This window comes from Enhydra lutris, unplaced genomic scaffold (genome assembly GCF_002288905.1).
Source record: "Enhydra lutris kenyoni isolate GAN:26980312 unplaced genomic scaffold, ASM228890v2 scaffoldscaffold9, whole genome shotgun sequence".
Classification (NCBI taxonomy): Eukaryota; Metazoa; Chordata; class Mammalia; order Carnivora; family Mustelidae; genus Enhydra; species Enhydra lutris.
This window is the reverse complement of record NW_019154093.1, coordinates 58,313,542-58,337,732: the sequence shown is the minus strand read 5'-3', so window position 1 is coordinate 58,337,732 and position 24,191 is coordinate 58,313,542. Positions and strand designations below refer to the sequence as shown.

The 24,191-nt window shown below is 39.6% G+C and overlaps 1 protein-coding gene across 1 annotated transcript in view; it reads right to left on the bottom strand.

Moving 5' to 3' along the window:
* LOC111143581 (epoxide hydrolase 4) overlaps nucleotides 1-23,686 on the bottom strand; it is a 44,459-nt gene extending 20,773 nt beyond the window's left edge. The window contains exons 1-6 of the mRNA XM_022497406.1: nucleotides 23,427-23,686; nucleotides 21,086-21,171; nucleotides 10,238-10,395; nucleotides 8,405-8,533; nucleotides 3,658-3,761; nucleotides 938-1,086 (exon numbers count right to left, since the gene is read on the bottom strand). Coding sequence (XP_022353114.1) covers nucleotides 938-1,086; nucleotides 3,658-3,761; nucleotides 8,405-8,533; nucleotides 10,238-10,395; nucleotides 21,086-21,171; nucleotides 23,427-23,657 — 857 coding nt within the window. The 5' untranslated portion in view covers nucleotides 23,658-23,686. The remainder of the gene's footprint in view (nucleotides 1-937; nucleotides 1,087-3,657; nucleotides 3,762-8,404; nucleotides 8,534-10,237; nucleotides 10,396-21,085; nucleotides 21,172-23,426) is intronic.
* Nucleotides 23,687-24,191: the final 505 nt, after the last annotated feature.

Genomic DNA, 24,191 nt, shown 5'->3' with positions numbered 1-24,191 from the left:
CTCTCTCTGTCTCTGCCTGCCACTCTGTCTGCCTGTGCTCGCTCTCGCACTCTCTCTCTCTCTCTCTCTGTGACAAATAAATAAATAAAATCTTAAAAAAATAAAAATAAAAAAATATTGGCTATTGTTGAGAATGTTGCTATAAACACAGGGGTACATGTATGCCTCTGAATTCACATTTTTATATCCTTTGGGTAAATACCTAGTTTATTTAATTGCTGGATCATAAGGTAGCTCTATTTTTAACTTTCTGAGGCATCTCCATACTGTTTTCCAGAGTGGCTGCACCAGTTTGCATTCCCACCAACGTGCAAGAGGGTTCCCTTTCTCTGCTTCCTTGCCAATACCTGTTTTTTCCAAATTATGGAAAGAGCCCAAATGTCCATTGACTCATGAATGGATAAAGAAGATGTGGTATACATACACATATACATATATATACATATATATGCACACATACACACACATACACACACACACTGGACTATTACTCAACCATAAAAAATAATGAAATCTTGCCATTTGCAATGACACGGGTGGAGCTAGAGAGTATTATGCTAAGTGAAGTCAGTCAGAGAAAGACAAAAACTATATGATTTCACTCATATGTGGAATTTAAGAAACAAAACAAATGAACGCCAGCGGGAGGAGGAAAGGCAAACCAAGAAACAGACCCTTAAGTATAGAGAACAATCTGAAGATCACTGAAGGGGAGGTGGGTAGGGGGTGGGTTAAACAGGGATTGGGTATTAAGGAGGACACTTGAGATGAGCACTGGGTGTTGCATGTTAAGTGTTGAATCACTAAATCCTACACCTGAAACTAATATTGCACGGTATGTTAATTAGCTGGAATTTAAATAAAACTTGGAAAAAAATAAAATATTGGCTCTTCAGGGAATGAATATTTTGTTTAGCTAAAAAGAAATTATACTGACCTGAAGATATTTCGGTAATGGTTAATTGGGCCACTTAATGCTCCAGGCTGGGAGAAGACATAAATATAAGCTTCAAGATCTTCTGTCGTTAATCGGCATCCTTTTCTTCCAATGCCAGTGCTGTGACTGGTGAACAGATGTTTCAAAGCCTAATTTAAGTGAAAAGAAAATAATTAAAACTTTTTAGTTACCTCACCATAAACTAAACCTTTGGCTTTTGAAAGAGAATGGTCAGTGTGAGTGACAACTCCCCCTTTCTGCTCTAGCCAAGTAGAAGACCTCATTGTTTACAAACACATTAGACACATTTTTGCTTTCCTGGCCTGACTTTTGATATTCTTCCCTTTGAATCCCCCATGTACACTTCATCCTTAGGAAAAGCAACCTGTCTTTCTTGGTGCCTATTCACTTTCTACAAGGCTAAGCTTAGGTAGTATCACCACTCTAAAGTCTTCCATAATATTCTAACAGTAGTTATCTGTTTACTGATAACCAATCTATTCTCCCCCCACAACTGTTTGAACTTTTTTTGACCACAATCCAGAGTAACAAACACATTTTATATCATGATCCAGTCTATACTCCTACACTTAGATTTCTGAAACAAAAGTTAAAAGAAATATCCCTTACTCTTATTATAGTGTGTAGTGATATTTTCAACTCACTTCTGTTCTTCTTTATTTTTAAAAATTCAAATTGCAAGCCACTAAACTGATTTCTTGACTCACGAGTGGGCCCCCACCCACAAATTTAAAAACACTGCTCTCTACCCGCATTTCTCAAAGATCAAATCACCTGCATCAGAATCATTGGGATTTTTATTTAAAATGCAAATCCCTCAGGGCACCTGGGTGGCTCAGTCCACAAAGTATCAATCTCTTGATTTCAGCTCAGGGTCTCAGGGACCCTGATCTCAGGTTCCTGGGATGAGCCCCATGTCTGGCTCCATGCTCAGTGGGGAATCTGCTAAGGATTTTTCTCCCTCGTCTCTGCCCCTGCTTCTCTCTCTCCAAAATAAATAAATCAGTCCTTAAAAAAAAAAACAGATAAAATGCAGATCCCTCAACCCCAAAACACACCTGCAAAACTATGAAATGATTTATGTGGGAGGTGATTAATTGAAACATTATTTGTAATAGCAAAAGACTGGAAACAAAATTTCCATCAGTGGGAGACTGAATAAACTATGGTATAGCCACATGATGGTATGTGTTCTGAATACTCGAAGAGAAGATAGACATGATTACGTACTATGGAGTAGCTGATCCCCAGGACATAGTTTTAAGGGGGGGTATGTGGAAAATTGTGTTTATAGTATGTTATCTTTTGTGTAAGAAGGAGTAGAAAAATACACACACATATGCCTATATTTTCCAAAAAAGAAACCATAAAAAAAAAAAGAAACAAAAACTAACCAAACGGTTTCCCTATGGAGAGGCAGGAAACAGGACAGAGACAGAGAAACAGGAAACAGAGACCTAAGCGAGACCTCTCTGCACCTTGTAGTAGAATTATGACTAGAACCGCATAAATGGTTTTTATAAAATATAAAAGTTAAGCAAAACTTTTAGTCTCAATTTTGCTTTGGAAATACGAATAAGAACTTGTGGTTTTTTTCACTCTAAAAATACGTATGTACAAAGTCTATCCAATGGAAATATCTAGAAGCAATAAAAACCCAGTAACAATGATCATCTTGACACCAGGACTATGGTTTCCAAGTAAAATTTCCTACCAATAGGAGCCCAAGTTCCTTCAATGAATGTCTGATTCCAGATCTGCAGCAGCAAATAAAAAAGGAACCCAGGACATTAAGAAAGCAAGCTATTACTGACTGAAGATTTATGTCAAAAGGACACAGGAGCCATAAAAGTCCTTTTCTGTCAGAGATATATGCAGAAGTATTTCCAAGTAAAATAATATTGTCTTTTTTAAAGCTGCCTTAAATACCTAACACCACATTAGATATACAAGAAGCAGTCGATAGACTTTCAAGAAATAGGAACAACACATGACTCCTGGTTGTCCCTGTATATGGTACACAATTCCTGCACGCTTACTTTGTTTCAGGGTTTTGTTTACACCCAAAGGCCTCCACTTCTGTTATGTCAAACTCTCTCACCTGGCATTCATATTCCCTTGTCTCCCCATGGAATGTTTGCTGAAAAGAGATATGCCTGTAGGGGCACAGGCTCTTACAAAAAATTGAACAATATCTGGGCATTCAAATATACAGAGACTGTAAAAATAAGCCTATAGATTAGGTCTTAGAAGCATGTATTAAATATTAGCATTTGCCTATTTTTCTTTCTGAAGGATAGATTTTAAAATGTTTTTTATTAATATAAATACATTATTTGTTTGACTTATTTTTTTCTTACATAGGAGGAAATGCCTAACAGTGGACAGCATATCACAATAATCAATAAATGCATATTTTAAACAAATCAGACAACATAAAAAGGGCCAATTCTTTCTTTTTTTCTTTTTTTTAGTGCCTCTGTATATTTTTATTTTGTTTTAACTTCCTAATTTTGTCATTTTCTTGGGCTCCAGTTTTTCAGTTTTATTCTAATGGTATAATTGACCTATAACATTATATTAGTTTCAGGTATACAACAAATATGTATACACAATAAATATACAATGTATATTTATATGCATTGCAAAATGATCACCACAATAATTCTAGTTAACATCCATCACCAGATTTGACTTACCTTAAAATCATTTATTGAGAACATAAATTCTGGGAACCATGGTATTTGGAAGAAGTAATAATGGCTGGATTTGAACAGCTGGACAGGGTGTCGTAAAATATATTCTGAAATTAAAATGCTATGTTAGACCTTATTCAAGGTGTATTAATTACTTACTGTTGAAAGAACTTTGTTTTAAGGCAATTTCACCTTTGAGATGAAAAAAGAATCCACAAGTAAGCCGTTGTGTATTCTCTTTGGAAAAATTTCTTTTTTAAAAAAATTAACATATAATGTATTATTTGTTTCAAGGGTACAGGTCTGATTCATCAGTCTTACACAATTCACAACACTCACCATAGCACCCATCCTCCCCAATGTCTATCACCCAGCCATCCCATCCCTCCCACCCCCTCCACTCCAGGAACCCTCAGTTTGTTTCCTGAGGTTAAGAGTCTCTTACAGTTTGTATCCCTCTCTGCTTTCACCTTTTTTCATTTTCCCCCTCCCTTCCCCTATGAGCCTCTTTTTTCCCAAATTCCTCCTATCAATGAGATCATATGATAATTGTCTTTTTCTGATTGACTTATTTCACTTAGTATAATATCCTCTAGTTCCATCCATGTCATTGCAAATGGCAAGATTTCAGGGGTTTTGATGGCTGCTTAGTATTCCATTGTGTATATATATACCACATCTTCTTTATCCATTCATCTGTTAATGGACATCTGGGCTCTTTCCATAGTTTGGCTATTGTGGACATTGTTGCTATAAACATCGGGGTGCATGTGCCCCTTTTGATCACTACATTTGTAATTTCGGGGTAAATACCCAGGTAGGGTAGATCTATTTTCATCTTTTTGAGTAAACTCCATACTATTTTCCAGAGTGGCTACACCATCTTTGGAACAATTTCTATGTTCTTATATTTTATTATGGATATTTCAAGTGTTTAGAAAGTTTATAGCCCTTTAAATAAAAAGAAAACTTCATTTTATGAAGTCTTGACTCAGAAAGGAATGGGAAACCCAAACGACACTGCTTTTTCTCCAAGGTTATTATCAGTGACCTCACACTTTTCCTAGGGATATATGGGGAGGTAATTTTCTGTTGCTTAAAAGACTTTCTTGGAGCACCTGGGTGGCTCAGCGGGTTAAGCCTCTGCCTTTGGCTCAGGTCATGATCTCAGGGTCCTGGGATCAAGCCCTGCATCAGGTTCACTGCTCAACGGGGAGCCTGCTTCCTCCTCTCTCTGCCTGCCTCTCTGCCTACTTGTGCTCTCTCTCTCTGTCAAATAAATAAAAAAATAAATAAAAATTCTTTAAAAAAAAATAAAGACTTTCTTTACAGAAGGATTTGAATACCTTATTCATTGGGCCTCAACAGAAACTAAAGTGTTTCCTATAAGTTTATGCTAGAAAATTCATTCATTCAGGGAATATTTGAATATCTACTGTGTGTGAGGGGATTTAGCAGTCAAGACAGAAGAGGTTCCCATTAATAAAGAGCTTATACAATAAGTATTGATACTTTAAAAGATGATTTTAGATAGCAATAATATCATAAAGAAAATTAAAACAAGGTAATCTGATTGAGAGTGATGATTGGGTGTTGTGGAGGGCTATTATTTAGTAGAGGTGATCAGAATAGGCTTCTCTGGGTTTGTGATACACAGACTAAGTCCTGAATGGTAAGAGGGAGTTGGCTATGCAAAGATCTAGGGAGAAAATCCAAGAACAGAAAGTAGGTCCTGGGCTTGGCACATTTAGGAAGAAGAAAGAACGTCAGTGAATGATGTGTAGTGAATGAGGAGGGAGAGGTGGTATGAGATGAGTCAGAGAGCAAAACAGAAACCCAGTCTGGGAGGGCCAGAGGAGATGGACTTTTAAGGGCTTTGGAAAGACACTGAAGCTTTGAACTGGTGAGTAGTGTAATCACACATATTAAGTATGTATACTTATTTTTTTCTTGTGCACTATGTATATATAATTTTTGCTATAGAGGTCATCTTTTTTTATTTCTAATTTTGTAACTAACATGGTTAGTGTTCACATAGTTGGAATTTTTAGAACTATAATTCTCAGATAAGTGGAGATAAGTTATGCTATACTTTTTGTAAAGTCATCATCGAACAAAATTTATTCAGCCCTGCATTAAGAGATAGCAATATAATTAAGGGTTAAATACAGGCATATTACTTGAAGACCTTATATTAAGCTGACTAAGGTTGAACCTAGTCTGAATAAAACAATTCCAGAAATATTTCAAGAATCTTCTTGCTGAAATGACCAATTACAATTTGTCCTTTTAGCAACATCACAAAAATAACCTTTACTCAAGGATCCCAATCAATGGAATAAGCATGTAGCACCACTTTTGCTACTTAACGCAACTGAGAAAAATATAGGGAATTTCAGTTCGATATTTGAATCCTAAGCATCCATGCTGTTACCTCAACAGAAATGGGACAATTGGATCTATATCTAAAACTCAACTCTTGGGGTGCCTGGGTGGCTCAGTTGGTTAAGCACTGCCTTCAGCTCAGGTCATGAGCCCAGAGTCCTGAGATTAAGCCATTCATTGTATTGGGCTCCCTGCTCAGCAGAAAGCCAGCTTCTCCCTCTGCCACACTTGTCCTCTCTTGTTCTCGTTCAAATAAATAAATAAATAAATAAAAACTTTTTAAAAAATAAAGTAAAATCCAACTCTTACACTTATAATATACAATATTTATGTAGTCATGTTTCCTTTCTCCCTTTTATGTAGTCATGTTTCCAACATAAATTTTTTTGTTCCCTAGAGGGCTGCTGTGAGTCATAGCAGTACCTGAAATTCAGAAAACTTGACACGGGTAGTTAAAGAGGATAAGATGATAGTTTTTGGCAAAACCAAATAAAAATGTGCCTAGCCACAGCTCACTGGTCTTTAAACACTCTGAGGATTTTAAGAGTTCCCTTTATAGCAGAGGTTCTCAGAGTATAGCCCATGTGGACCTCTGGGGATCCCTAAGACCCCTTTAAGCAATCTGGACAGTCAAAACTATTTCATTACAATACTAAGACATTTTTAGCTTTTCTCCTTTGGTTGACATTCATGCTTATGGTACAAAAACCATAGTAGATAAAGCCATTGCTGCCTGAGCACAAAGCAAGGTAGTGTTACTAAACAGTCCTAGCAGTAGCAGTCATTGTCTTCTTTGCCACCACATACTTGCAGCAAACAAATACATAAACACATAAAATTAAGTGCCAGTTTCACTTAGGAATGTCCTAGATAAAATAGCAAAAATTATTAATTTTATTACATTTCAACCCTTGTGTACATGGCCTTTGAACGTTGAGATGAATCAGAATGTACACATAAAGCAGTTCTGTTGATCACCCAAGAACAATGGTTGTCTCAAGGAATAGCATGCCTACAATCCTTTGAGTTGATTAGATGAATTAGCCGCTTTTCTTATGGAATACCGTTTTTTACTTGAAAGGATGGCTAACAAATTATCATCAGTCAGACTTGAATATTTGACAGATAGTCTCTTGAAAATGAACAAAGTGAGCCTGTCACTTGGGGGGAAACAATCAACGGTATTTGTTGCCAACAACAAAATTCAAGCTTTCAAATAAAAATTAGAATTTTGGAGATGTGCATTTACGACTGCGAGCATGACAGTATTGCAATACTCAACAACTTTTTGATGGAACTGGGGCAATATTAGTGAATGTGATTCTTTGATATAACATAATAAAATGTGCCGGCTTAGGGAAGATCTATATATCTCTACAAACCAATATCTTCCAATGCATGATGATGCAAAATTACACATGGGTAAAAAATCCATTCAAAGTGCTAGTGAGACTAATGGATTTAAAGTAACAGAGTACAAAAAGTTCATTAATATGACATCAGATTCTACATTGTACTAACCTTTAAGAAACCACCAGTTTTCGAGTTTGGTGTAGTATTAAAGAAGAAAATCCACAGTTATCTGAAAAGACTATTAAAATACTCCTCCCTTTTCCAATTACAAATCTGTGTGAGGCCAGATTTCTTCATACACTTCAATTCAAACAACATATTGTAACAGACTGAATGCAGAAGCAGATCTGAGAATCCAGCTGTCTTCTATTAAGCCAAAAATTAAACAGGTTTGCAAAAATGTAAAACAGTGACATTCTTCTCACTAACATTTTGTTTGGGAAGATGTAGCTAGTTTTCATTAAAATGTTAATCATGTTAACAGATCCTGAATTTACTATTTTTAATGAATTAATATATAATTTTAAATTTTCTCCTTTTTAATTTTTAATACAGTAAATATTTTTATATATGTCCTATATAAACAAAAGCTCAATGGGTCTTTAATAATTTTTAAGAGTACAAAGAGTCCTGAAACTCAAAATTTGAGAACTATGGCTTTAAAGAATGCTGTCATTCCTGATAGCCCAAGCAGTCAGGCAAGAGGAGAATTTATTTCTAGATTGTCAAGATTCATTACTGTCAAAGTAATGTTATTGCATTTTTTCCGTTTATCCCTATCCAAGTGAGCATTAAAATAGTCTCTAAAAAAATAAAATTATGTAAGCAAATATGAAGCTACAATTTGTCACTCTTGTAAAATATTTAAAGCCAAGGTATCTGACATTGTCATATGCTAATATCATATTTTAGTTATTTAACTTAAAAAAACTACTGTTTTTAATCCAAAGTGTCAGTGACAACAATGAATTATCACATGAGCAAAAATGTTTTAATTAAAATTTATACTCACCTGTAAATACATTTGGGTGAGGGAAGTTAATAACAATAAGTTTCATCACCATTTCAGGATAACAGATGGCAATTAGCCAAGCAATCATCCCCCCCCAGTCATGACCAATAAGAACACATTTGCTATATCCTGTAATGGAGAAAAAAAATGTTGATGTCATTGAAGGTGGATGCATCATTACAACACATAAAATGCGTACACTTTTGAAACTAATCTTCCCATTATAATCCGACTCTAATTATGCACTTCATGAAGATACTGAGTTTGGTGTTTCCAAAACCTGTATGTCCGAATCACCTAAGTAGCTTCTTAGAAAATTTAGATGTCCCGCCTCCATTCTAGACGTACAGATTCAGAATCTGTCCTGGGAATCTATATATATATATTTTTTAAAATCTGAAATAGCTAGCTCAGCTCTTGTTCCACGAACCCGAGTTTGGAAAACCATGGTAAAAATTACACATAATTAGGTCATAAGCAAGACTATATTATTGATTTGCCTAGAAAATTGCATGAAGACAAATTTAGGCCAAGTCTGACTGAATTACCACAGAAGAAGAATGAAATAGGGCTGATGGAAATCAATGTCTTTGAGTCTATTTTATTGTAATCAGACTAAATGACAACACTGCTTTGATACCCCCAGACCTCATCCATTTTTTTCTCCTCTTAGTATATTGGCCTGATCTTTGTTCTCTTTAGATTATTGTAGAAAAGGCCTTTAATTTGATTTCATGGGTTTCTTACAATATTATTTCCATTAACATACCATGGTAGCAGCTGGGTTTTAGTCAAAAAAGATGTAGTGGATTCGATTGTTATTAAAAAATATTTACTTCCCCTCTCTCCCTGCTGCCATAAAAGCAGTATATGTTGCTATCCCTTTTATGCTAGACTTAACCATGTGATTTGCTTTGGTCATAGGGTGGGAGAATGACTTGACTTTGGACTCAGCCTTATGACTTGCTTTGACCAATGTGCTGCAAGCAGAAAATTGAAATAAGGTTCCACATCTGGGCTCACCCTCTTGCCATTTCTGTCATTTCCAGGAGAAGAGGAAAAGCTACTTGTGTTGCAGCCCAACTCAGAGGGAGAAGTCAGTCCCAGCAGGACCTGTAACCTGAGGCAAAGACCCAGTGGTCCAGCCTACACTTGACCTTCACACCCACGAGCATGTGAATAAATGCCTATGGCCATGTTTGGCACGTTGTGGCACTAGCTGATCAACATAAGAAAGATAGCGCAGGACACACGGGTGGCTCAGTCAGTTCATATGCCTTTGGCTCAGGTCATGATATCAGGGTCCTGAGCTTGAGCCCCACATTGTGGGGGGGGGGTCCCTGCTCAGTGGGGAGTCTGCTCTTCTCTCTCCCTCTGCACCTCCTCCTGCTTGTGCTCTCTCTCTCAAATAAACAAACAAAAATCTTAAAAAAAAAAAAAGAAGAAAGATTGTGCAAGTGCTTCTTCATGTTATAACATTTTTAAATGATTATTTAGATGTGCATTCTGAAGAAATAAATTTTCTGAGTACAAGAATCAAATTTCCAATAACTAGTTCTGAAAATAATTAATTGCATACATTAGAAATACTCTTAAAAACAAATTTTCGAAGTCATTCTTGGCTGGTGGGCTGAATTGTCATTCCGGATGTATTATTTTCAATATCATCTATAAATATTCTCAGCTGTATACCCAAAACCATGGTGACAAGATCCAGACAACAGCTCAGGTAAATGGAAATGCCTCCTCCCAAGAAATGAGGTTACCAAGTCACAATTTTTTGAATGTTAGTCCCTTAAAAGGGACTATACTAGTTTTTTAAAGCTGACCTACCTAAAGAGTCTAAAATATCCCTTATATCTGTAATTAGACAGTCCAATTTGTAATTTTCTCGATGAATGGGAGCATCTGTTTCTCCATAGCCTCTCAGATCAAGCGCTACAACTCGATATTCACTTTTAAATTCCCTTAGTTGGTGACGCCAAGAATACCTGCAGGAAATAAGAAACACTAAAAATACCACAGTAGCAAATCCAGAGAGTAACATTACAGCTTTTCTACGTGGACAACTCTGAGAAACTGTCTATTTTGAGAAAGGTTATAAAGGCCATCTGTGAGACAGAGGAAGGGACATGTTTCAGAAGGGATCACTGAAGTTCTTTATAAAAATTTATTGTTATTTTTTTTTACCAGCTCCAGTGGGGTGTAACAGAGGACCATTACTTACAGACACTACAAAATATCAGATACTAAAACTAATATACTTCTATATGTACTGAAGAAATCAATTTTCGAGCCTTCCTTAAATAATGCTCACAGCTATCAGGGAAATCTGTACTTACATATGCTTCTGTGGAGAAGATCCTGAAAGAGTACAAGCAAGTGTGATATTTAAAATATTTAAAGGAGGGGCGCCTGCGTGGCTCAGTGGGTTGGGCCTTTGCCTTCAGCTCAGGTCATGGTCTCGGGGTCCTGGGATCGATCCCCATGTTGGGCTACCTGCTCTGCAGGGAGCCTGCTTCCCCCTCTCTCTCTCTGCCTGCCTCTCCGGCTATTTGTGATCTCTCTCTGTCAAATAAATAAATAAAATCTTAAAAAATATATATTTAAGGGGCGCCTGGGTGGCACAGTCAGTTAAGTGTCCAGCTCTTGGTTTCAGCTCAGGTCAGGATCTCAGGGTCATGACACCTTGGGCTGCATCAGGCTTGCGATCAGCACAGAGTCTGCTTGACACTCTCTCTCCTTCTCCCTGTGACCCTCCTACTTGTGCTCAATCTCTCCCAAATAAATAAATAAATAAATCTTAGGAAACAAAAACAAACAAACCCCAAAAAGACCCACACACTTAACAGCCAAAATGGCACTGGCATTAACTGACCAGTTAAAATGACCAGCATTGGGGGTCTGGGTGGCTGGTGGGTTAGGTTTCTGACTTCCGCTCCAGTCATATCTCAGGGTCCTGGGATCAAGCCTGGCGTTGGGCTACCCACTCAGTGGGAATCCACCTCTCCCTCTTCCTCATCTTCCTCCAAAACCCTGGCTTTTTTTTTTTTTTTCCCCTTTCTATGTCAAATAAATAATTTTTTTAAAAAAAGAAAAAAAATGAATGGCCAGCGTGCTACAGCCAAGTCCTGGAGGCCTCTGCAGCACCAGGTGTCCCCCGCCCCCGCACCCCGCCGCGGCTGTGCTTGATCATGGAACTGCAGAATTAAATGAAATAAAAAGATCCGGGGCGCCTGGGTGGCTCAGTGGGTTAAAGCCTCTGCCTTCGGCTGAGGTCATGATCCCAGGGTCCTGGGATCGAGCCCTGCATCGGGCTCTCTGCTCAGCGGGGAGCCTGCTTCCTCCTCTCTCTCTGCCTGTCTCTCTACATACTTGTGATCTCTATCTGTCAAATGAATAAATAAAAAAAAAAAATCTTAAAAAAAAATGAAATAAAAAGATCCATGAGACTTTCTTTTCTTTTCTTTTTAAAATGATCTTATTTTTAAATAACCTCTGTACCCAATGTGGGGCTCAAATTTACAACCCTAAGATCAAGAGTCACGCGCTCTACCGACTGAGCCAGGCAGGCACCCAGAACACGAGATTTTCTTCTTCAAACAAGCAACAACAACAAAAAAAAGGTGCGGATTTTTCAAAGTGACTCACTATGTTGTGGAACTCCACACTTGATCTTAGCCAAAAGACCGAGAAGCGATTGTTGTGGAACTCCAAATAGGCATTTAAAAAATGGGTCCGCATGCACATCTGTTCATGGAAACAGTGTAGAATTATCTGACATGAGCCAAATGGGAGATAATCGTCTGAGAAGATTTTTGGAGTGCAATAGGCAAGTGCACACAGGGATCTGCACTTGTAAGCCAATAGTGAGAGAGAGACTGCGAGGTGAGGTGTCACACAGCAGTAAGGTCAATGAAGCAAACTGTGGGCTTTACATCAACAAGTCCTCAGGAAGAGTGTCAGACACATATTTGTAATTATGCGTGGATACAGAATCTTTGATTTATTATCAGAATACCTATGATTTGTGAAAATCTGAAAAGGATTACCAATGAAGACATATTTGAAACATTAAGAAAAAATATGTTTCCTAGTGAGGTCATAGTAATCTTACTAATATGGTCTTTAGGTTGCAACAAATGAAGCAGTGTGTTTCCTCAGAGATACTCATCTGTCAACAACAATATTATTTTCTCATTAGCCTTACTTAAAAATTTCAATTGACTTTTTTATGTCTTTGTAACTGGAGCCTAACTGGTCCCTCTTCAGAGATTACCTCATGCCTAATCAATAAAGTTCTGCAGATTTAACCTTTTAAATATTTATTTAATCACTTTTCCTGTCCATCCCTACTATCATTACCTTAATTCAGGCCTCCATTAATGCGGCAACCTATCGATTGGTCTGTATGCATTTCACTCCCCCCAGTGCTGTCTTCCACAAAATCAGACTGAGGTCGCAAAAACACAAATTCCATCATGTCATTTCGCTGCTTAACATCTTTTCTTGAATCCCTACTATAGGCATAGCTCAGAGATCGTGCAGATTGGTTCCAGACCACAACAATAAAGTAAATATCACGATAAAGTAAGTATAAAAGTTATATTTACATTGTAATCTATTAAGTGTGTAATATAGCATTATGTCTAAAAACAATGTATAAATCGGAATTTAAAAAGTATTGTTTGACTGATAAATCACAGACCTGTACCCCTGAAACAAATAATACATTATATGTTAGCAATAAATAAATAAACTCATATTAAAAAGTTCAAAAAAAAAAGTATTGCTCGTATAGAACTGTTGAATCACTATGTTGAACACCAAAAACTAATATAACACTGTATGTTAACTACACTAGAATTAAAGTTAAAAGCATAACAAAATCAGAAAAAGAAAAAAATACTTTATTGCTAAAAAAGTGCTAACCACCATCCAAACTTTTAGAGAGTTGTAATCTTTTTTTTTTTTTTTTTTTGCTGGTTGAGGGTCTTGCCTCGATGTTGATGACTGCTGACTGACCAGGGTGGTGGCTGCTGGAGACTGGGGTGACTGTGACAATTTCTTAGAATACAACAACAATGATGTTTGCTGCATTGATTGACTCTTCCTTTCATGAATGATTCTCTGTAGCGTGTGATGCTGTTTGATAGTGTTTTACCCACAGTAGAAGTTCTTTCACAATTGGAGTCCGTCCTCTCAAACCCTGCCTCTGCTTTATCGACTAAGTCTATGTCATATTCTAAATCCTCTGTTGTCATTTCAACAATCTTCACAGCATCTTCACCAGGAGTAGATAGAGTCCAGCTCAGGAAACCACTCTTTGCTCATCAGTAAGAAGCAGCCCCTTAGCCGTGAACGATCCATCAGGAGATTGCAGCCGTCCAGTCACATGTTCAGGCTGTTTCCACTACATCTGCTGTTCCTGCCTCCACTGAGCCTGCCAGGTTACCCATGAGGGCTGGGATCAACTTCTTCCAGACTCCTGTTCATGTTGACATTGTGACCTCCTCCCATGAGTCACGAATGTTCTCAGTGGCGGCTAGAATCGTGAATCTTTTCCAGAAGATTTTTGATTTACCTTGCCCCCAGATCCATCAGAGACATCACCATGGCAGCTGCAGCCTTATGATATGTATTTCTTATATAATTAGGCTTAAGGAGTAGAAATCACTCCATGATCCACGGGTTGCAGAATGGATGTTGTGTTAGCAGGCATGAGAACAACAGTCATCTCGTTGTCCAGCTCCATTAGAGCTCCTGGGTAACCAGGTGCATTATCAGTGAGCAGTCAGATTTTGAAAGAAATCTTTTTTTTTTTTTTGTCTGAACAGTAGAGCTCAACAGTGGATTTAAAATATTCAGCAAACCATGCTGTAAACAGATGTGCTGTCATCCAGGCTTTGTTGTTCCATTTATAGAAAACAGGCAGAATGGATTTAGCATAATTCTTAAGGGCTCTAGAATTTTCAGAATAATCAGTGATCATTGCTTCAACTTCAAGTCACCAGCTGTATTAACCTCTAACAAGACTGTCAACCTGTCCTTGAAATTTTGAGGCCAAGCGTTAACTTCTCTCTAGCTAGGAAAGCCCTAGAAAACATCTTCTTCCAATAGAAGGCTGTTTCATCTACTTGAAAATTTATTGTTTATTGTTGCCACCTTCATGAATGATCTGAGTCATACCTTCTGCATGACTTGCTGAAGCTTCTACATCAGCACTTTGCTTCACCTTGCACTTGTCTGTTCTGAAGATGACTTCTTTTCTCAAACCTCAAGAACCCACCCCTGTTAGCTTCCCACCTTTCTCCTGCAGCTTTCTCACCTCTCTGAGCCTTCACAGAAGTAAAGATAGTTAGGGCCTGGCTCTGAATTAGGCTCTGGCTTAAGGGAATGTTGTGGCTGGTTTGATCTTCTACCCAGACCACTGACAATTTCTCCATATCAAAAATAAGGCTGTTTCACTTTCTTATCATTTGTATGTTCATTGGAGTAGCACTTCTAATTTCCTTTAAGAACTTCTTCATAGCAGGGGCACCTGGGTGGCTCAGTTGGTTAAGCACCTGCCTGGGTGCTTAACAGGGTCCTGGGATCAAGCCCTACCTTGGGCTCCTCGCTCCACAGAGAGCCTGCTTCTCCTTCTCCCTCTGCCTGCTGCTCTGCCTACTTGTGCTCTCTCTCTATCTCTCTGTCAAAAAAAATAAATGAAATCTTAAAAAAAGAAAAAAAGAACTTTTTCCTAGCATTCACAACTTGGCTAACTGGTGGGAGAGGCCTCACTTTCAGCCGATCTTGGCTCTTGACATGCCTTCCTCACTAAGCTTAATCCTTTCTGGTTTTTGATTTAAAGTGAGAGATATGGGACTCCTCATTTCACTTGAACATTTAGAGGCCATTGTAAGGTTATCAACTGGCCTAATTTCAATATTGTGTGTCTCAGAGAACAGGGAGAGCCGAGGAGAGGGAGAGAGATAGGGGAAAGCATTACTGGTGGAGCCATCAGAACATGCACAACAGGCATCCATCCTTAAGTTCACCATCTCATGTAGGTGTGGTGTATGGCACCCCAAGGCAATTACAGTAATAACATCAAAGATCACTAAGCACAGATCACCATAACAAATATAACAATAATAATGAAAGAGTTTGCAATATTGCAAAAATTACCAAAATGTGATACAGAGACACAAAATCAGAAAATGCTTTTGGGAAAATGACTCCAACAGCCCTGCTCTACTCAGAGTTGCCACAAACTTCCAGTTTGTGAAAACAATAAAAAATTTTAAAAAGCCAAAAAAAAAAAAACAAACCCAAAAACTGCAGTATCTCTGAAACACAATAATACAAGGTCTGCCTGTACTCATAACATGCAGCCCAAGCTCGTCACCATGGCAGACAAAACCTCCAAGATTTGACTAAGACTCAATCTTCCAGCCTGATTACTTTACACTCTTTGTCATTTACTGTATGATCAAAGGAGCTGGCAGTTATATCATTCTTAGTACATGCCAGGGCACCATTCTAAGTGTTTCACATATAGTAATGTTGATCTGCAAAACAAAACTGTGAAGTAGATATTATTATTATCCCCACAGCAGACCTAAAAAATCCAGAGGCACAGAAAGGCTAATTGCCTTGCCAAAGGCCACAGAATTAGCAAAGAGCAGAGCAAGGATTCACACCCAGGTATTCTGTCCTGAGTCCCAGGTATACAGCCCCTGCAGTGGGAAGCCCCCTGTATCGATCCAATGGCCATATTGCCTTTGACTTTGTTCCTATGATGTCTTCTGTCTGCAACAACATTCTTTGCCGTTTCCCTGCTTCCCATAATCCCTGCCCTTCCCCTTCACTGAACTCCTCACTCTGAGCATCTCCACTTCCAGGAGAACCCACAGGCCCCCACCTTTCTTGGTGGGTTGGGTGGAACCCTTCCTACTCTCCCACTTGTACATACACTCTTCAGGGGACTGGGCATGAGCTTTACAATGATCTGCTGCATCTGGTGCTTCCACTCAATTGGGAGCTCCTTCAACTGTCTGGTAGAATATTTATTTAGACTATGTAGGTGCTTAGTAAAAATGTGTTGCATAAGTGAAACAAATAAATGGAAGGACTGAGTCTTAACACCGCTAGAAGGACCAGCTACTCAATAAAACTCTGCCCCAGTTCAAAAAATGAGGCAAGGATGACTAAAGTTCCCAAGTTCCTGTTGGGGAATTTATAGTCAACGTCTGTGAAATTTGACTCAAAGGAATGTGTAGAATCCTGCAATATTTTACATTTAAAATTGCATTAGAGATTATACAAACATAATACATGCATATTTCATTCTCTTATTAATAATTTAAATTGACTTACAAAGAAATCCAACTATTGCTGTCATCCATAGAGGAGCCAAACAATATCTTCAGCATTTCTAAGAAATAGGGCAGCTGCTATTTTAATAAATCACAAAAAAAATCTTAAATGTAACCTTCCCAGAATTCACAAAGCATATTTAATTCACCCTTTAAGCTGGAAAAGAAATCACCCCAGAGATAGACAGATGCGCATTTCATTCATATGATAGTAAACAAAATTGAGCCCCTTGACTCAGAAATGAAACATATTACAAAATCAGTAACTCAGGGGCACCTGGCTGGCTCAGTCCACAGAGCCAGAGCATGTGACGCTTGATCTCAGAGTCATGGGTTCAAACCCCACACTGGGCAAGGAGCCTACTTAAAAAAAAATCAGTAATTCCTAAAAATATTACAAAGAAACACAGCTAGCTATTTTCATCCACATTTTTTTTTCTGGTACCTTCAGGTATTAGCAGACAATACTTCTAAAAAAGCAGCCCCCTTCCTAGTGATTACTCTTGACATAAGAGGACTTCTGGTTTACCAGGATAGCCACATTCAGATGTAGAATATCCTTTTCCCCTTCACAACAGAGAAAAGGCCATAGTCTTCAGCCTCTGGGCTCAGCTGTGTGTACCAAGAGCCCTCCCTCCCTTGCCTCAGCACTTGAGTAATGACGAATGCACTCCGTACAGCTGGTGATGAAGACAACTCAAAGAAACTGCCTGCATCAGCTCCAAATATTTTTAAAAGCGATGCAAATTGAGGTGGAGAGAGAGTGGGAGAAAAACCATCTCCTGACAAACAACTTTATTTTGGGATAATTTAGCTAACAGTCTCCAAGATGCAGATCCTGTTTGATGTTTCCTTTAGATTTTAAGAAAGAAGACCCAGAATTTTTATTGTTTTCATGTAACATCTTATATTAAATGTCATCAATTCTCAACAGCTATTCTTAGGTAATGATGATAAATGCAGAAAATATTTTGAATGTGTACAGTGCTTTTCTGTTTAAAATCATTTTTACACACATTGCCAATTTATGATTATTTTGTTTTCACTGTGTCAAATATTCTGACCTACTTGATCTACAAATACACTTACAGTTTCATATGTATTTAGGCAAAACTTGATTAATAGAGGAATAATATTTATACTTATTATGCAAATGTAAACTGGTTTGAAATGTCAGACAGTGTTTCTTGCTTTGTTGTTTTTGGATTTTAAAGAAGATAGAAATGCAAGAAAAGGGGCTTTTGAAAATAGAGAGGAAGGCCAAGAGAGAGACTTGAAGTGGTTTAATCAAAACAGTTTTTTTCTGAAATTTATTTAACATTTTTCTGAATGGAGCATCTGAATGGAATCGACTAGACTCCTAATAGGTAATAGTGGCAATCTGACCAGAAGAAAAGACAAAGTTCAACACAGAGGTCTTGGTTTAGGGTATGACATAGTCTAGCAGAGGTTTCTGATTATCAGCAATCCCCACGTAGTTGCTTTTAGACTTTCCCTAAACAACCAGGTAGCTTTCAGATTAAGGGGCAGCAAAGCTTAGTAAATTCAATATGCTGTTTGAGTAACTGAGCTATGGGGATTCACTGTTTTTTGTTTTGTTCTTAAAGTCATAGCAAGGGAGTTCCCAGAGTAATACATCCAAGACTTGACTTTGCCAGAGCAAATTGGACTGATGTCCAGGGACCAGTGCTGGGCCTCTCCCAGGCTGTCTTGTCCACTGAAGATTAGAAGACACGTACAAGAATCACCAGGCATTTCTATTTTGCAAGGGGGCTCTTATGAAGAGTAAGTAATGGGACAGTGCTGTGAAAAATGTACAAAAGTATCATTCTGAAATATGACAGACAGCATCAGCTGTCCTCTATCAAAAGGATATCATTGCTACTTGCTGTTTCTTCGCAACAATTACCAAGTTGCTGAAGAAGTTGTAGATTTATTTATGTTTATTTTCATGGTAACAACGTCACGTGTAAAGAAAGTGAAGTTCCCGGAGAGAAAAGAGCATCGATGAGTACTGGGGTTGGTATGAGGTGGAGAGACAGAAGAGCTTTTGAGTCTTTTCTTTCTACAAAGTTAAATATCAACCGCCCCCCCCCAACAGATCACGAATTTTATTTAGAACAGTGATCCAAAATGTTAGAGGGAGGTGTTCTTGCGTGGTTAGCTAACTTTTAACACCCTCTTGAATGTTTCTATAAGGCGTGAAATTTGAAGGGTGAAAAGCTCTGCCTGATGTCCGATGATTATCATTCCTACATCCTGAGGACAAGCAGGAGAGGTCAGCTCTGATGGTCAAAGATAGGATATGCCTTACGCTCTGACCCTGCTGATTTCAGAAGGCTAGCTGTGAGGTTTAAATGAGAGGTAAGTAAAACACTTAGAAGAGTGCCGGGCACATAGTAAACAGTCCGTAAATGTTAACTAGCAGCAGCAGCAACAGCAGTCAGGAAATTATTTTTGCACAGGTCTGGGACGATGGCCTATCTCCAAATGTCTTCATTACTCTCGCTCTTCAAACTAGAATTCCACTATTACGTATATTTCACCTCCTTTAGAGTTTTAAAGATTTTGTATCATCTAAAGTCCTGATTTAAAATGCAGCTAGCTCTCAAACAAGTATGATCTCAGCGCACTTTAGTTAATAGTTTCTTAGGGAGAGGGGCCCTATTAATAAATGCCTGGCAGATGCTAGCCCTGGCGCGTGGCTCTCCGCACTGGGTGAACGGGAAGGAAGGAAGAAAATGAGCATTTGCTGAGTATTCACTGGGGCTCTGTGAAAGGCCTTCTGCATATTTTGACTCTCTTTATCTTCCCAACAACTCAGTAAGATTATTGCAGATGATTGTGCGGGATCCTGCAGAGTAAGTGATTAAGCCAGAATTTACCGCCTATGTTACTTTATGCAGATTTGACTAATGCTTCCGACTTAAATTTTATTGTGAGGCAATCATGTCAAGCACGCCACTAACCGAGTCTACATACATACGCTTGAATTGAACTGGGCTGTTTACCACCTAATTAAGTTGTCTCCAGATGGAAGCACAGATAAAAGTTTAACATGAAAGTGACTTATGTTTATTCATGTAGGTGAATACAGAGGGGAGAAAAATCTTCATGAGGGGGAAAATCTCAGAAAAAAGACATCTATAGGCCTTTTGCTCTGGAAAAATGATGAGGTAAATGGAGTTTTGCCACACTCCATTCTTTTCTTCAATGCCTAATACTTCCTCATGCACTAGTGTTCTCAATGTATTTATTAATGAAGTCTCTTTCACGGATAATGTATTAATTAAAGTGTATTAGGGTCAGATCTCTGAGAGCTAGATGCATTTTAAATAAGGACTTTGGATAAGACAAAATCTTTTAAACTGTGAAGGAGGTGTACAATACGTAATGGTGAGATTCTAAGTGTTAAGAGTGCTAATAAGGGAAAAATTTGGTGACAGGGCATCAATCCAGACCTTTCAAAAGATATAGCATATTCTGCCTTTCAGTTGGCTTGGAGGATATGGTTATTTTTCATCCATTTCTTCGCATTTAGTTTGTGAACTATCTTGAGATCATAGCCCTGTTGTCAAAAGGCCTGGTTGTCTTTTTACCACCATATGTAGCATCTTTTAAAAAGATATTCATATTTTTAAAGTTTAATCATATGTTGCCATCATCTGTACTTATTTGGCTCTGGGAGGTTCAAAGGAGAACAGAACATTTTCTTCTAGGTAACTAGCAACTGTATATTTTTGGTTATAGGTTTCTTCCTAATGAGAAATATTTAGGTCCTTAATTTATCCTGCATTCATGAGTTTGTTGTTACATGCATAGGAAATAGTTCATCTTCAGTTTCTAAGAGTCCTCTTCTTTCTCCATCTCCCCCTCACCTGAGGCTTCTTGTAGACCTTCCAGATAACAGGCACTCTATACCTTTGATTTCTTTTCAATCTCCTTTCCCTGCCCAACGTGGCATATGGTCCACAGTAGACACTATGAAAACTGTTTAGTAACTAGTTCAGAAATTTGAAACACTAAACAATACTTCTTTTAATTTTACACCAAAGAGAGAGAGAGAGAGAGGAAGGGAGGAAGGAAGAAAGAAAGGAACGGTGGGAGGGAGGCAGGGAGGAAGGAAGGAACAAAATTAGGCTGGTACCACGCACATTTCATGAGACTAGAAGGAAAACCATCCCTGTTATTCAGGAGCATTCAGGAAGGATAACTGGGTAAGAGACCATAAAGTAAGGTCGATTAAAAGTCATAACAAGAAAATGGCACTGTGATTAGCCAAGGCCTTAATGCAAAAGAAAAAGTTGTTTGGTAAGTTTACCAGAATTCTGGAAATCCATGAAGCAGCAGCATAAGTGGTTTGCCTCTTTCACCAGCAGCAACATAATGAAATCTTAACCCCGAATCCTGTAGTACAAAATAGAGGGCATGGGATTTCAGTGATATTTTGCCAAAAGTAGTGCATTTAGTATTTTCATTTCATTAGAGAAAAAGCTTGTTTGCATTATTTTTAATATCAAGAAATAAAGTAAATATCATTCAATTTCAAAAAGAAAAAAACCTCCATGATTTATTAATAGAGTAAATTAGATTTACTTTTGTTGACATTTCCTTCATAGTACTTTCCCTTCTTGTTCTATTTACAAGGTCAATTTCTATGTTACAAGCTTCTGGAACAATGTCACAATTTGTGACTTTCATCTTACTGATGTGTCACATTTCATCTCATTCAAATTCCACAGGACATGTAAATAATTCTGATCTGAATTTATATTCCTGCCATGTTTACCTCCTAGTCATGTACTTTTCTCAGCTTGCCCGTCAAGAGCTGTGCCATCAGTTATATAATTCACACCTCCTTTCCTTATTTTTAGTTCTCTCCTTCCCACATTATTATTTTAAGTTGAGAGTTGCATGTACAGCTCCCTTTGCTTCCTGCTCCTCATGTCACGTCAATGTATTTCTAACAGCAGAACTCTCTGAGTGCCCAAGACTTCTCTCTGCATGTGGGAGACAAGGCTGCCCAAGGAAAATAAAAGGCATGGGGGTGAGACAGGAATACAGCAAACACAAAGCAAACTGAAAAGAAGAAAATGGGGGGGGGAGCAAGAAAGGAAAACAAAAATTCAGAAAAAAGTGAAGAAAGAAACCAAGAACCAAGAGATGAGCACAGAGACTGAGTTTTATATCAGGTAACCCAAGCAAGAGGGTTTCCAGATGTAAGAAAATCTTAAAAGGTTAATTCAACCCCATTATTTTTACAGATTTGTTAACTAAAGTCCAAAGATATTCACATGGGTCATAAAGGTGCTTGGGAGCAGGGCTGTGACCAGAACCCCATTCTGTCCCACCTTGGAGGACAATGTTCTTTCCACTCCATGGTTCTGTCTCTGGGGAAACTCTTTAGGTAGCCAGACTAGGAGGAAAAGCAGTATGAGGAATTCCAGAGGACTCTTTTTCACTGCTTCCCCACCCCAGGTTGGACCAAGATAACAAAACTGACTTTGCCCTCAACTACAGAATGCCTTTCTAGAAGTTTAGTAATTTCTTTTATTGGTGATGAGTCTTGTACACTTGACTGGATTTAGTGAACAAATATTTTGTTACACTTCCTATGTACTAGGCACTGTTCTAAGTTTTTGTTTATTTGGGTTTTTGTTTGTTTGTTTTACAGATATCAATTCATTTCATTCTCATACATACCCCAGGCTGATAGGGGTAAGAAAAATGTGCCCTTCGTCTTTTGAACTCTCGCAGCTGGACAGTGTAGCTCCTAATAGGACTCCTGCACTTGGTGACATAAATAACCCCTCCTGTGAGGCTAGTTTGACAGGCCTGTGAGTCAGACTGCAGGGGGCATCCAGAAGGGCCATATCCCTTCACCACCTGGAGCCTCAGGAAATGGAATATCCGTGGGCTGCCGGGAGGCTTGGGACAAGCATGAACAGTCCCAGTCTGAATGCACGGTTGACATTTACTTTTTACTCCATTCTTTTGGTTTCTGACATTGTAAGTCAGCTTCCTTGCTCACCAATATACACCATTTATTTATCGTTTCATGCTGGTCAGGTCATCTGTGAATGCTCCGTTCTGCTACTCTGAATAACGTCCTATTTCCTTATTCTATTTACTCTTTCAATCTCTAATATTTGGGCAAGGACAGCCTCATGAGACAGTAGGGCACGACCAGGAACAATTCCCTACAGCTGATCTGAGCTCTAAAGGGCAAAAAGGTGACAGGAGAGACAGCCTTCCCTTACAGAGAGCAGAATTATTCTGGGTTGTGGTGGTGGAGCAGGAGGGGACTGTATTATATATAGGACCTGATGAGAGAACCCCCTTATAACCTATTCTCAGCTCTCAGTCTCTCTCTGTGTCTCTGTCTCTGTCTCTGTCTCTCTCTCTCTCTCTCTCACACACACACACACACACACACACACACACACACACACACACACACGGTCTCGACCCCTCTCCCACCACACCTCGCCCCCCCCTTGCCTTGCCTCCCCCTGTCATCTTCCCTGTCCCCGCCGCACGTTCTTGCGAGCCCCGGGAACACTAGGGGACGCTGGGCGTCATGGAAGGAGCAGCCCAGCGCGCTCTGCTCTCACGGCCGTCACGTTCCCTCCCGATACCGCCGGGCCCGCGCCGGCCTTCACCTTGATCCGCACGTAGCAGTGGGTACCCAAAGAGGGGTCGTTCAAACACGCGGGAGGGTGTTCCCGGGCGACCCTCCGGAAGGTCTGCGCGGGTCCCTTGCCGATGCTCCACAAAAGTTTGAGCAGGTAGACGGAGGCGCAGAGCCCGCAGTAGCAGTAGACCAGGGACCAGAAGAGCAGGGACCGGATCGTGACCGTCAGGCGGAGCAGGCAATCCCGCAGCCTCGCCATCGGGCAAGGCCGGCGGCGTGGCCCGCTGCCCCTCGGGGATGCGGGAGCAGCCGCGCTCGCTCGGGCTCCGGAGCGAGACAGCCAGCGCGGCGCGCGCCGGGCCCGCCAGCCGGTCCGCGGGAGCCGGCTCCGCGCGCGCCTCCCCGCGGGCCCCCGGGGCGGCTGCGCTCGGCCGGCGTCCCGTGGCACAGCCGCGGGCTCCCGCACTCGCGGTGCGCGCTCTGGGGCCGCTGCGCCCAGCTCGGGAGCGCCGCCGGGCAGACCCCCTGCGCTGCGGGTTCCGCCCCGGACTGGGCGAGGCTGGGGACCGGCCTTCCTCCGCGGAGTGAGATCCCAGTTCTAAACTGCTCGACTGCGGGGAAGATGAAGGGGAGACTTTCCCAGATCCTGGGAACCGCAGAAGGCAGCGCCGCTCATACTTGGACCAGTGTTCAAGCCCTCTCCCTGCCCAGTTAACCGTTGGAATTTCATTAGGCCTTTTTTTCTGGATCATAGAATTATGGGGCGCGGGGAATAGAGGCAGTGAACGATTCT